This window comes from Tachypleus tridentatus, chromosome 2 (genome assembly GCF_004210375.1).
Source record: "Tachypleus tridentatus isolate NWPU-2018 chromosome 2, ASM421037v1, whole genome shotgun sequence".
NCBI classification, from domain to species: Eukaryota; Metazoa; Arthropoda; class Merostomata; order Xiphosura; family Limulidae; genus Tachypleus; species Tachypleus tridentatus.
This window is the reverse complement of record NC_134826.1, coordinates 155,807,635-155,820,936: the sequence shown is the minus strand read 5'-3', so window position 1 is coordinate 155,820,936 and position 13,302 is coordinate 155,807,635. Positions and strand designations below refer to the sequence as shown.

Below are 13,302 nucleotides of genomic sequence, written 5' to 3'. Positions count from 1 at the left end.
GCCTTACATTCTGATCTTTTAAAATTTACATTCACATCTAGTAGCAAAAGTAGCTTTGATGTGGTGCGTATTGTCCATTAAATCTGGTATTAATACCTGGTTATTTTAACAGTATTAGTTCCAATCCATTCCAAACTTAATTAAACAATATATATCAATGTTTCACACAAAATTCGTCAACTACAACTGAGGTCTGGCTACTGTCTGCACCATCAACAGTAATTACATTCAAAACATTTCATTCTAGGTTTCTAACTTTAATCATTATTTGGTCCAAGAAAACACTGATACGTAATAACACATCTGTCATTAAATACATAATAAACACAAAATTTCCAGACCTAAAAGAGGGCTTGCACCTGAAAAACTAGTCATTACAGCCATCAAACCAAGGCATCACCTTTAATAGTATAAGAACTGAGATGAAAACCATCATAAATGGAAGTACCTTGTGTTAATTATTTTGTAAAATGGACTATGGATGTTGGCTTTATGCCAAGTTAGAGACAGTAATACAGTTACAGCCCATTTATCTTGGTTTAAAATTGAACCACTATACTACCACAGTTGTGGAAAATGCTGCAATACCCAAGATTTATAAACTGGTGAGATAGCAACTCAGCAAGAACCCGTTTAGTTGGTTTAAAGAGGGACCACAACACAGCATTCTAAACAATGCTGCAATACCTATGTTCATGTATTATGGAATACCAGACAATAACTCTAGATAACCCAAATCCAACTGAAACACTGAAATATGGTTTGAAATTAGAGCTGATGAAGAACAAAGACAATCTCTTAAACATCCTTATGCCAGCAGTTGACAACAAAGGTTAAAAACATAGAAGATCGCAGACAGTGACAAATGACACATATCTCTTATCAAATGTTCTTTACTAATACAGATAATATGTAGCAAAGAAACTGACTGTCATATTGTCTACACATGTTGACTGACGTAAGAAACAAACAGTATCATTAGTTGCTACCTGGTAAACTTTCTTCATTGAAACTACTGCTTTCTCCTTCAGACACATGGCTTCCACTCTCACAAGGTAACGTTAAGCACTGAGAACTGTTATCTGAGCTAACTCCCTCAAGAAGAGCTTTCAGTCGTCGACTCTCTTCATCAATTCTGCTTTGAATAGACGTGGCTAACGTTTGGAGGTTTTTGACAACAGGAGGTACAAAAGTTTCTTGCTGAGCTAATGACAGGAACAATAAACATCTTTAATGAAGATAATACAAAATTAACAAAAGCCAACTTGAGCAATAAAGATTTCTCCCACAAAATTACATCATGTTCCTTACCTGAAGTATACTCTTATTATTTCTAATTCAAAATACTCCTTACCTGAAGTATACTCTTATTATTTCTAATTCAAAATTTAGCAATAAACAGATTTTAAGGTTATTAAAGTTCATTTTCATTCTAACAATTTTTTCTAGAAATTGCAATTAATTAAAGTACTCAAATCTCAGAGTAAATCACCTTGAAGTTTTGTATTATTGTACTTCTGATTTATTTTAATCTTACAACAACAAATATTTAATGTTAAATCTTAAGATATTTTGAGTATCAGTTTACTGTGCAAGATTTCAAACTATAACTTAACATCAATAATATTTTATGATAGTATATTAAGTATTGTTGACAAACATAACGTATACAATTATGTGTTGTTATAGCTTTAAAACAACTATAATTTAACATAATTAATATTTTGCAATAGTATATTAAGTATTGTTATAACATAAGGATATGTAATTGTGTTGTTATAACTTTGAAACAACTATACTTTAACATCAATAATATCTTATGACAGTATATTAAGCATCGTTATAACATAAGGTGTATAATTATGTGTTGTTATAACTGTATACGAGCAATATCTCAGAAGGGTTACTGTGTTTGATTCAACATCTCAGCAAACAGATAATAAAGGAGGTTCTCATCTTACATTCTAACTTGTTACTATTAGTAATTTGAGTTTCTAATTTATAAGAAACTACAGACTTTGTATTTTGAAACTGCAAACATCTGGTTTGAACTAGTACTGTATTTAACATACCATGTGAGACACAAAAATCAATATTTATGATTGTTTTTAACATTTAATTTTGAATTAATAATTTAACTAATGTATAATACTAGCATCTGAATTATAATCAACAGTTTGATATTAAACTTACTGGCATACATTCATAAAATAGTAGCTCAATAAATTTTTGAATGACATGACTTTTGACCCACAGCAATAGGGTTAATTAACCACTTTCATGAACTTAAACAAAATACCAGACTGATTTTATCACTTAGAAAAAGGAGGTGAAAGCCAGGTATTAATTAAGTGTTGATACCCTCTTATAGAAACTTAATTTTCTTTACATAACAGATATGATTAGAATAAATTCAAACAATTTATGTTTAATCTATAGATAATCTTAAAAATCAAGTTTGTAGATTTTCTTGCTTTTGACTTCTGGTCATATTCAGTGGTATTTTGCACACAGATAACAAAATGAAATTAAGAAAAACCAGCTGCCAAGAAAGAAACTTTACCTTGTAAGACTTCTGGCTTGCTCAGAGTCTCGTATTTCAACAAATCGCTGGACCCCTCTTCAACAGTAGCTGGTAATTGATATGATGTACACTCAACCCTAACATCTGTTGCCTGAGGGATAAGGACAGGCTGTTCATCATTTACTTGATTTGCTGAAGGTGATTTCTCATCTGAAGAAGTAGACAAAGGTCCAGTTTCAAGGTACAAAGAACTCATGTGCTCTTCTTCACTGTGTGAAGACTGAGATGTTGAAGTGGGCTTGGTTGTCATATCAGACTCATTCTGTAAATTTAATTTAACAGAAGCATAATTACTGAAGTCAGTATTTTCCTACACTAAAAGTATAATTCCAGTATTTACCTCCTCTTACAGTTACTAGGCTTGGAACTCCCGCCTAATTCTGTATGTATACTACGTGGTTCATCTACAAATCATCATGCAACAGTTCTCCGCAATTTGGAGTATCCAGACGAAATGGAAGAGTGGAAGAATAAGTATCCCCACTGTCATGTTGACCCTGTCTAACCACTATAGGAAGTCAGATTGAAGGGAAGCAGGAAGGGATATCTGTAAGTCCTGTGGGTCCATGATGAGGTGTCATTGATTTTGTAATACCAACTGCGAGGAATGTATAGTAGTACAGTACATAGATAAAGGCCTCTAATGATGCCCAAATTCCAAAAAATGACAGAACCTCTTGCACAGGAAGGAAACCTCCATGGTTCATATGTGAAGAGGAAAGGGCTAAGCTCAAATATGAGATAAAAAGTGCCACCCATAATAATAATAATGATATTGGATGGGTGGGAGAAGAAATAGTAGAATTCTCCAACCCACCTAAACAGCTTCTCTGATAAGAAGTTGGGTGTGTGTATGAAGGATGGAGCCAGAAGAAGACAGTGGAAAACTGAGGCTGCAAAAATGTAGGAATTGGGCAAATAATTATATAACCAGACTACCCAACAGAAAAGGAAGGGAGGTGGAAGCTGTCCAAGTCCAAATTGTCTTGATCTAAGTCCTCATGTGATGAAATAATTGCTTGTAGATCTGGAGACTTCTTGGCCCAGCACTTCCTCCACCAACAGTCACACTTGCAACTGTTATACCAGACTGTTGAGTGCCAGTACCATCAGTAGCCACTGTAGTCATAATATTAAATTCGTAAATACTGACTACCTACCAGTAATTGTGTAAAAATTATAATTCACCATGAAATAAAGAAATCCAACTCAACGTTGGATTACAAAAAATACTTAAAGAATGCAAGAATCAGTAGCTAAATATTTCAAAAGTGCACTAAAGAGAAAAAAGTTTGAAACCAAGCACTATGTAATAAGACTGTTATAGCATATAAAGAAGTGAAGACTGTTCAGTTTCACAGATGGAGTCAACTATAATAGGAAGATTTGCCACTTCTATTGGTGGAGGACTGTTGCATGTTAATATGCAAGCTTAAATGCAGCTGAACCAATGGTATGCATGTGGAATTAGGTGAGAGTTTCAAGGCAATTAGCAAATGAAAATGTGTGAGCTAGAAGGAGTAAATTTGAAAATAGCTATGAGTGTGAGGAGAGGTAAGTAAATGTATCAGTAATTTTCTACAGTGTTTTAGATAGTAAGCAACACTTAAAGTTAATGAGTAAGAGATTCATATCTTTAGCATTTTCTTGTTTTTTAATTTAAAAAGTAAATCATTTCTTAATATATTCTAAGTGTTAATTTCCTGCCTTCTTGTTATCATTATCTTGGATTGGTTTCTTAATACTAGCTAATGCTGTAATTTTCTGTTTAGCATATAGCTGTTGGAGTTGCTGAAATCTCCGTTCTTGAACAAGTGCTGTCTTTTGTCTTTCCTCTAGCATCTGCTTCCGTCTCTCAGATTTCTGTTTACTGATATACTGCCGGATAACTGTCGGATCATAGTGCCTGACTTTTGGAGCTGGTGCCTTTTGTTCCAATTCTGAAACATTGAATACAATTAAATTGACCTGTACTTATGAGAAACTAAAGCACAAAGACTGAACACATTATATAAATTATAGTCATTTCAGTCTTGAGATAAAATATCAACAAAGGCATGGTCAATTTGACCAACCACATGACCTATTTGTATTCGTTTGAGGTCTTTATAGATTTAATACTTCTAAACAAAGGCATGGTCAATTTGACCAACCACATGACCTATTTGTATTCGTTTGAGGTCTTTATAGATTTAATACTTCTAAACAAAGGCATGGTCAATTTGACCAACAACATGACCTATTTGTATTCGTTTGAGGTCTTTATAGATTTAATACTTCTAAACAAAGGCATGGTCAATTTGACCAACCACATGACCTATTTGTATTCGTTTGAGGTCTTTATAGATTTAATACTTCTAAACAAAGGCATGGTCAATTTGACCAACCACATGACCTATTTGTATTCGTTTGAGGTCTTTATAGATTTAATACTTCTAAACAAAGGCATGGTCAATTTGACCAACCACATGACCTATTTGTATTTGTTTGAGGTCTTTATAGATTTAATACTTCTAAACAAAAGCATGGTCAATTTAACCAACCACATGACCTATTTGTATTCGTTTGAGGTCTTTATAGATTTAATACTTCTAAACAAAGGCATGGTCAATTTGACCAACTACATGACCTATTTGTATTCGTTTGAGGTCTTTATAGATTTAATATTTCTAACTCAATATAATGCGTACATCTTTACAAAATCTGGCAGATTTTCATTTAACATTACAAGTCTTTCACATACAAAAAAAATCATGTTTTTTTTGTGACATACTTTAAACAAACTAAAATAAAGGTTTGCCCATTAATGTACATAAATATAATTTATGTTAAAATTAAAAATACTTCTGCTAATCTCAAATATCTATTTCCTTTGTGTTAACTTCCTAAACATATTTTAATCACTTTTTCCAGTAAAACTTTATATTTCATCTATTATTTTCTCTATCCTAACTCAAAACAGGATTGTTCAATTTGGCAAACCTCATAACCACAAAAAAGCAAGGAAATACATTTAATTAGGTTTTTTTACTTCTTGGATGATTTCAAATTGTAACATGAAACTACAATAGTTCATCCTCAGTAGATTTTAAGCTCATAACAGTATATATCTATTGATAATTCAGTTTTATAACTTTATTAACCTTTGAAGGGTGTTTAATTTCTATTTTTGCCATAAGTTAAAATCATTTGGGGTACATGCAACTCACATAATGCTATTGAATTACATCACCTAAGTGCTACTCATACGAATGCCTTATGAAACATTTTTTCATACTATTTATTTTACTTAAAGAACCTAAAAATAACCCTATTTTTACATTTTAGTTACTATTACAATAATAAATAAAGAACAAACATGAAAAACAAGAACGTATTTACATAATCTTTTTTTTCTTCTTGTCAACTGTCACTTACAATTTAGCCTATGTATTACTATTAATAGTAGTAGTACATTAGATAATTTTAATTTAATTAAATAAGGCAGAAAAGCACATAGACTCATAACATGCAAAATGTACACCACTTCCCCCAACTCTTAAAATGTTTCTGGTTTTCTAACTATGTGACAAATTAATCCAAGCTGATAATTAACTTTCCAATGGGAATGAAGTTTGTACTTTGAGTGGAATTAATGATTATCTGTTCAAAACACAATGCATTATACAACAAGTCATTCCCAAGTCAAAAGGGAATACCTAAACTTTCAATTGGTTATAAGTTATGTATAATTAAACAAAAAAAAACTATCAACAAAGCCTGAAAGATGTGGCAGAAAAGTATGATTTTCCATTTATAGCTCTGTGGCCAAAAAAAACTAAAGGTTGTAAAAAATAATGACTTATTACAGAGAGTAATACATGTTTAATTTCTTACATTTTGTTGTAGCTGGTGGTAGATAAAACAGAGATGATAACATGCCTAGACTGAAAGTGTTACTCTCTAACATTAGAGTAAGTTCAGGATTTGTTTTACACATTTTCTTTGACTTTAAAAACTTAAAGTGTATGTCAAGTTAAAACATGGATTATTATCTAAGCATTCATGTCATTAATGGTATAACATTACTGAAAATTAATTTAATAAGATTTTGAAAGTACAGCTCTAGAACTTTCTGCCATGCATACTAAAACATACCCAGGGTGAAATAATTAAAACACATTTCTAATTCTTTGAAGGCCATAAAACCAAATCAGTCATAACATTATAGTATAAAAACAATGTATTACAAATTCATATTACTCAAAAGAGTTTAATTAGAATTTTATTTTAATAACAATTATAACATACTACCATGAATGAAATGTTAAAGCATGAAATAATTATCTTCAAAACATGTCCAAGTGAGAAAAAATATGTTACCAAAATATTCCTGAACAACATATTCATTACGAAAGATGTGCCTGAAGAATATACACAGTTATTAAACTAGAGTATAATATACGTGAAGAATATACACTGCTATTAGAGTATAACATACATGAAGGATATACACTGTTATTAAACTAGAGTATAATATACATGAAGAATATACACTGCTATTAGAGTATGATATACGTGAAGAATATACACTGCTATTAGAGTATAATATACGTGAAGAATATACACTGCTATTAAACTAGAGTATAATATACATGAAGGATATACACTGCTATTAAACTAGATTATAATTTTCAAGAAGAATATACAGTGCTATTAAACTAGAGTATAATATACACAAATAATATACACTGCTATTAAACTAGAGTATAATATACATGAAGAATATACACTGCTATTAGAGTATAATATATGTGAAGAATATACACTCCTATTAAACTAGAGTATAATATACATGAAGGCTATACACTGCTATTAAACTAGAGTATAATATACATGAAGAATATACACTGCTATTAGAGTATAATATATGTGAAGAATATACAGTGCTATTAAACTAGAGTATAATATACATGAAGGATATACACTATTAACCTAGAGTACAATATACGTGAAGTATATACAGTGCTATTAAACTAGTATATAATATACATGAAGAATATACACTGCTATTAGAGTATAATGTACGTGAAGAATATAAACTGCTATTAAACTAGAGTATAATATACGTGAAGAATATACAGTGCTATTAAACAAGAGTAAAATATACATGAAGAATATAAACTGCTATTAAACTAGAGTATAATATACATGAAAAATATACACTGCTATTAAAGTATAATATACGTGAAGAATATACACTGCTATTAGAGTATAATATACGTGAAAAATATACACTGCTATTAAACTAGAGTATAATATACATGAAGAATATACACTGCTATTAGAGTATAATACACGTGAAGAATATACACTGCTATTAAACTAGAGTATAATACACGTGAAGAATATACACTGGTATTAAACTAGAGTAAAATATACGTGAAGTATATACAGTGCTATTAAACTAGTATATAATATACATGAAGAATATAAACTGCTATTAAAGTATAATATACGTGAAGAATATACACTGCTATTAGAGTATAATATACGTGAAAAATATATACTGCTATTAAACTAGAGTATAATATACACAAATAATATACACTGCTATTAAACTAAAGCATAATATATATGAATAATATCACTGCTATGAAACTACATTATAATTTTCAAGAAGAATATACACTGCTATTAAATTAGTGAATAATATACATGACGGATATACACTGCTATTAAACTAGTGTATAATATACATGAAGCACATACAGTGCTATTAAACTAGTGTATAATATACATGAAGCACATACAGTGCTATTAAACTAGAGCATAATATACATAAATAATATACACTGCTATTAAACTAGAATATAACATACATGAAGGATATACACTGCTATTAAACTAGATTATAATTTTGAAGAAGAATATACACTGCTATTAAACTAGAGTATAATATACACAACTAATATACACTGCTATTAAACAAGAGTATAATATACATGAATAATATACACTGCTATTAAACTAGTGTATAAAACATGAATATACACTGCTATTAAACTAGAGTATAATATACGTGAAGAATATACAGTGCTATTAAACTAGAGTATAATATAGGTGAAAAATATACAGTGCTATTAAACTAGAGTATAATATAGGTGAAGAATATACAGTGCTATTAAACTAGAGTATAATATAGGTGAAGAATATACAGTGCTATTAAACTAGAGTATAATATAGGTGAAGAATATACAGTGCTATTAAACTAGAGTATAATATAGGTAAAGAATATACAGTGCTATTAAACTAGAGTATAATATAGGTGAAGAATATACAGTGCTATTAAACTAGAGTATAATATAGGTGAAGAATATACAGTGCTATTAAACTAGAGTATAATATAGGTGAAGAATATACAGTGCTATTAAACTAGAGTATAATATAGGTGAAGAATATACAGTGCTATTAAACTAGAGTATAATATAGGTGAAGAATATACAGTGCTATTAAACTAGAGTACAATATAGGTGAAGAATATACAGTGCTATTAAACTAGAGTACAATATACATGAAGAACATACAGTGCTATTAAACTAGAGTATAATACACATGAAGGATATACACTGCTATTAAACTAGTGAATAATACACATGAAGGATATACACTGCTATTAAACTAGTGAATAATATACATGACAAATATACACTGCTATTAAACTAGTGTATAATATACACTGCTATTAAACAAGAGTATAGTATTCATAAAGGATATACGCTGCTATTAAACTAGAGTATAATATACATGAAGTCTATACACTACTATTAAAGTAGAGTATAATATACATGAATAATATACACTGCTATTAAACTAGTGTATAAAACACATGAATATACACTGCTATTAAACTAGAGTATAATATACATGAATAATATACACTGATATTAAACTAGTGTATAAAACACATGAATATACACTGCTATTACACTAGTGTATAAAACACATGAATATACACTGCTATTAAACTAGAGTATAATATATATGAATAATATACAGTGCTATTAAACTAGAGTATAATATACATGAAGGATATACACTGCTATTAGAGTATAATGTACTTGAAGAATATAAATTGCTATTAAACTAGAGTATAATATACGTGAATAATATACAGTGCTATTAAACTAGAGTATAATATACATGAAGGATATACAGTGCTATTAAACTAGAGTATAATATACATGAAGAATATACACTGCTATTAAACTAGAGTATAATATATGTGAAGAATATACACTGGTATTAAACTAGAGTACAATATAGGTGAAGAATATAGAGTGCTATTAAACTAGAGTATAATATAGGTGAAGAATATACAGTGCTATTAAACTAGAGTATAATATCGGTGAAGAATATACAGTGCTATTAAACTAGAGTATAATATAGGTGAAGAATATACAGTGCTATTAAACTAGAGTATAATATACATTTTTTTGGTAAAACGTGATGAGTCTTAACTCTAGATAAAATAAATCTATATTAATAAGGATCATGTGCCATTTAATATGTGCCATGTAACTTTTGCATACTGTAACTTTTGATATTGGCCATGAAACCTTCACATACCATAACTTTTAATATGGACCATGAAACTTTCACATACCATAACTTATAATATGGACCATGTAACTTTCACATACCATAACTTTTAATATGTGCCATGTAACTTTCACATACCATAACGTTTGATATGGACCATGTAACTTTCACATACCATAACTTTTAATATGGACCATGTAACTTTCACGTACCATAACTTTTAATATGGACCATGTAACTTTCACATACCATAACTTTTGATACGGACCATGTAACTTTCACATACCATAACTTTTAATACGGACCATGTAACTTTCACAGACCATAACTTTTGATACGGACCATGTAACTTTCACAGACCATAACTTTTGATACGGACCATGTAACTTTCACAGACCATAACTTTTGATACGGACCATGTAACTTTCACAGACCATAACTTTTGATACGGACCATGTAACTTTCACAAAATCTGAGAAGATTTTTGTAAACCTTAAAGTCTTTTGCACACAGAAACAAACAATTTTTAATTTAATATTTTACTATAGATTTGCCCATCTATTTACAGAATCAAAGTGATGTTTGCCCCAATTACAAATTTATCCTCATCTTAAAAATAGAATACTTTTCTTCACCTGATAATTTTCAAATTTAATTTATGTAACCTCTAAAGCCTCATAAATAAATATAAAACTATTTTGTCAGATAAACTTTATATTTTAGCAGTTATTTTCTCTACTCTAATTCCACATGGACTTGATCATTTTCACTGACCGTGTAATACCCATAGCAAAAATCTGAAGTAACTTATATTACTGTTTTTCCTCCACCTACAACAAGATGCTATAATTTGTTATTCTATACATCTCAAGGCTCCTAACAGATTACATGTTTTATTGTTCTATTGCACTTTTAACTGTGTCTTTTACTAACAATCCCACCATGTGAGTTATAAATTGCTTGGCAAATGTGTAGCTCAAATTACTGTACCAAACAGTTGAATGCAGGAGCCACTCACAAGCAACTCTTATGAAGAATTATTACCACCACAATTTATTATCTCACCTATTTTAACTTTACCTAACTTAATACATTTTTAAGCTGTACATTTAGTTACTTTTATAACAATTAATAAGACATATGTAAAACAAGTAATATAGTATTATCTTTGACCTTTTTCTCTGTCAGTCACTGATGAAATACAAGTCTCCTATTATTTTTATACTGATAGTAATAATAGATTAAATAATTTATATTTACTTAAACAATGCATCAGGAAACATATACAAGACACTGCCCTATACCTACTGAAATTCCATAAGCTTCCCATTTGAAAAAATGCAAGAGAAACTTTCAAAGTGAAAATAAAATAAGGAAATATTCTGTATTGAAAAACAATATTCTGTAATAGTTTACCCTAATACGTTACACTAGTATATAGCCAAATTAATCATTATACCCGCGTTAGGCTAAACTAACCACTTTTTCAATATTTCACATGATTTAGTACCTGATTGCTTTACTGCTTTCCTTTTCTTACTTCCTATTCTCCTTGGTTTCTTAGATGAAGGCTGCTGTACACTTGCTTCATCCTCTTGAATAAAGAACAATAAGAAATAACATGTACAGTCCTGAAAATCATCACAAAGTTTATAAACAGTGCTACAAGTTTAACTACAGTGTTGTAAGGAACAGTTTAAATGTTTCAGTAAGTTATGCAAGTCACTTTCACACACATTGAAATGTTTTACTAAATTACGCAAGTCATTTTCACACACATTTAACTGTTTTAGTAAATTACAAGTCATTTTTCCACACATTTAAATGTTTTAGTAAATTACACAAGTCATTTTCCTGCACATTTAAATGTTTTAGTAAATTACACAAGTCATTTTCCTGCACATTTAAATGTTTTAGTAAATTACACAAGTCATTTTCCTGCACATTTAAATGTTTTAGTAAATTATGCAAGTCATTTTTCCACACATTTAAATGTTTTAGTAAATTACACAAGTCATTTTTCCACACATTTAAATGTTTTAGTAAATTACACAAGTCATTTTTCCACACATTTAAATGTTTTAGTGAATTACACAAGTCATTTTCCCACACATTTAAATGTTTTAGTGAATTACACAAGTCATTTTCCCACACATTTAAATGTTTTAGTAAATTACACCAGTCATTTTCCTACACATTTAAAAGTTTTAGTAAATTACACCAGTCATTTTCCCACACATTTAGATGATTTAGTAAATTACACAATTCATTTCCGCACACATTTCTTCCCATTGATATTTCGTTTAAGGCACATTAATGTAAACAGTTTTACATCCACTTCAGCAGAGAAAGATTTAATCACTTACAAATAAACTCATTACTTGGATACGTCTTCAATGAAAGAATAATATAACAAAATGACTTCATGTACATCTAAGAGAAAAGAAATTAATACCAAATCTGTTTGACTTTTTATCAATAACCATTTTATTATGGAGCACCCATGATATGCAAGAATGTATGAGCTATAAAAACACATACATTTACCTTATCACTGTATTGGTAAGGAAAAACTGAGGAACACAGAAGTACATGAAATATGAAAGTCTTTTTTTAACCCACAGAAAGCACAATTCTACTACATATGCTGCACCTATGTGGTTTGAAATGATATGTACAAATGTCAAATTTCATATTCACTTTTTCTATGTTTATTTCTTCACTATAACCTTAAACATCAACACTAATGATCCAGTGTACCATGTCAGTGACATGACCTTAAAAGTCTCCAGAAACCTAGTGACTGACAAAGAACTGATGTCACATCCTCCGTATTTAGAGTATGAATATTGGATGTCACAATATAATAAATGAAAAATGTTGGGTTATCACCATTAATGAAGACACATTTACTGTCATTACAATAAGTATTTATATGTACCACATATGTTTTCATATATTATATGCCTATTGTATATTCCATCTAACATATGAATATTACGGTGGTACATGCATGATTTCTAAGTCAAGTCAGTTTATGAGTGTATAATATAGTAGAAATCAATACAATACCCACATACTCCATATATTTTCATACCAACTTAGTAGGCATACAGGTTAGAAATCAACACAAAACC

General features: G+C 29.8%; 1 protein-coding gene across 1 annotated transcript in view; it reads right to left on the bottom strand.

Annotated features, from left to right (window-relative positions):
* LOC143245660 (uncharacterized) overlaps positions 1-13,302 on the bottom strand; it is a 92,054-nt gene that overhangs the window by 36,443 nt on the left and 42,309 nt on the right. The window contains exons 10-13 of the mRNA XM_076492009.1: positions 11,676-11,759; positions 4,292-4,524; positions 2,564-2,846; positions 990-1,205 (exon numbers count right to left, since the gene is read on the bottom strand). Coding sequence (XP_076348124.1) covers positions 990-1,205; positions 2,564-2,846; positions 4,292-4,524; positions 11,676-11,759 — 816 coding nt within the window. The remainder of the gene's footprint in view (positions 1-989; positions 1,206-2,563; positions 2,847-4,291; positions 4,525-11,675; positions 11,760-13,302) is intronic.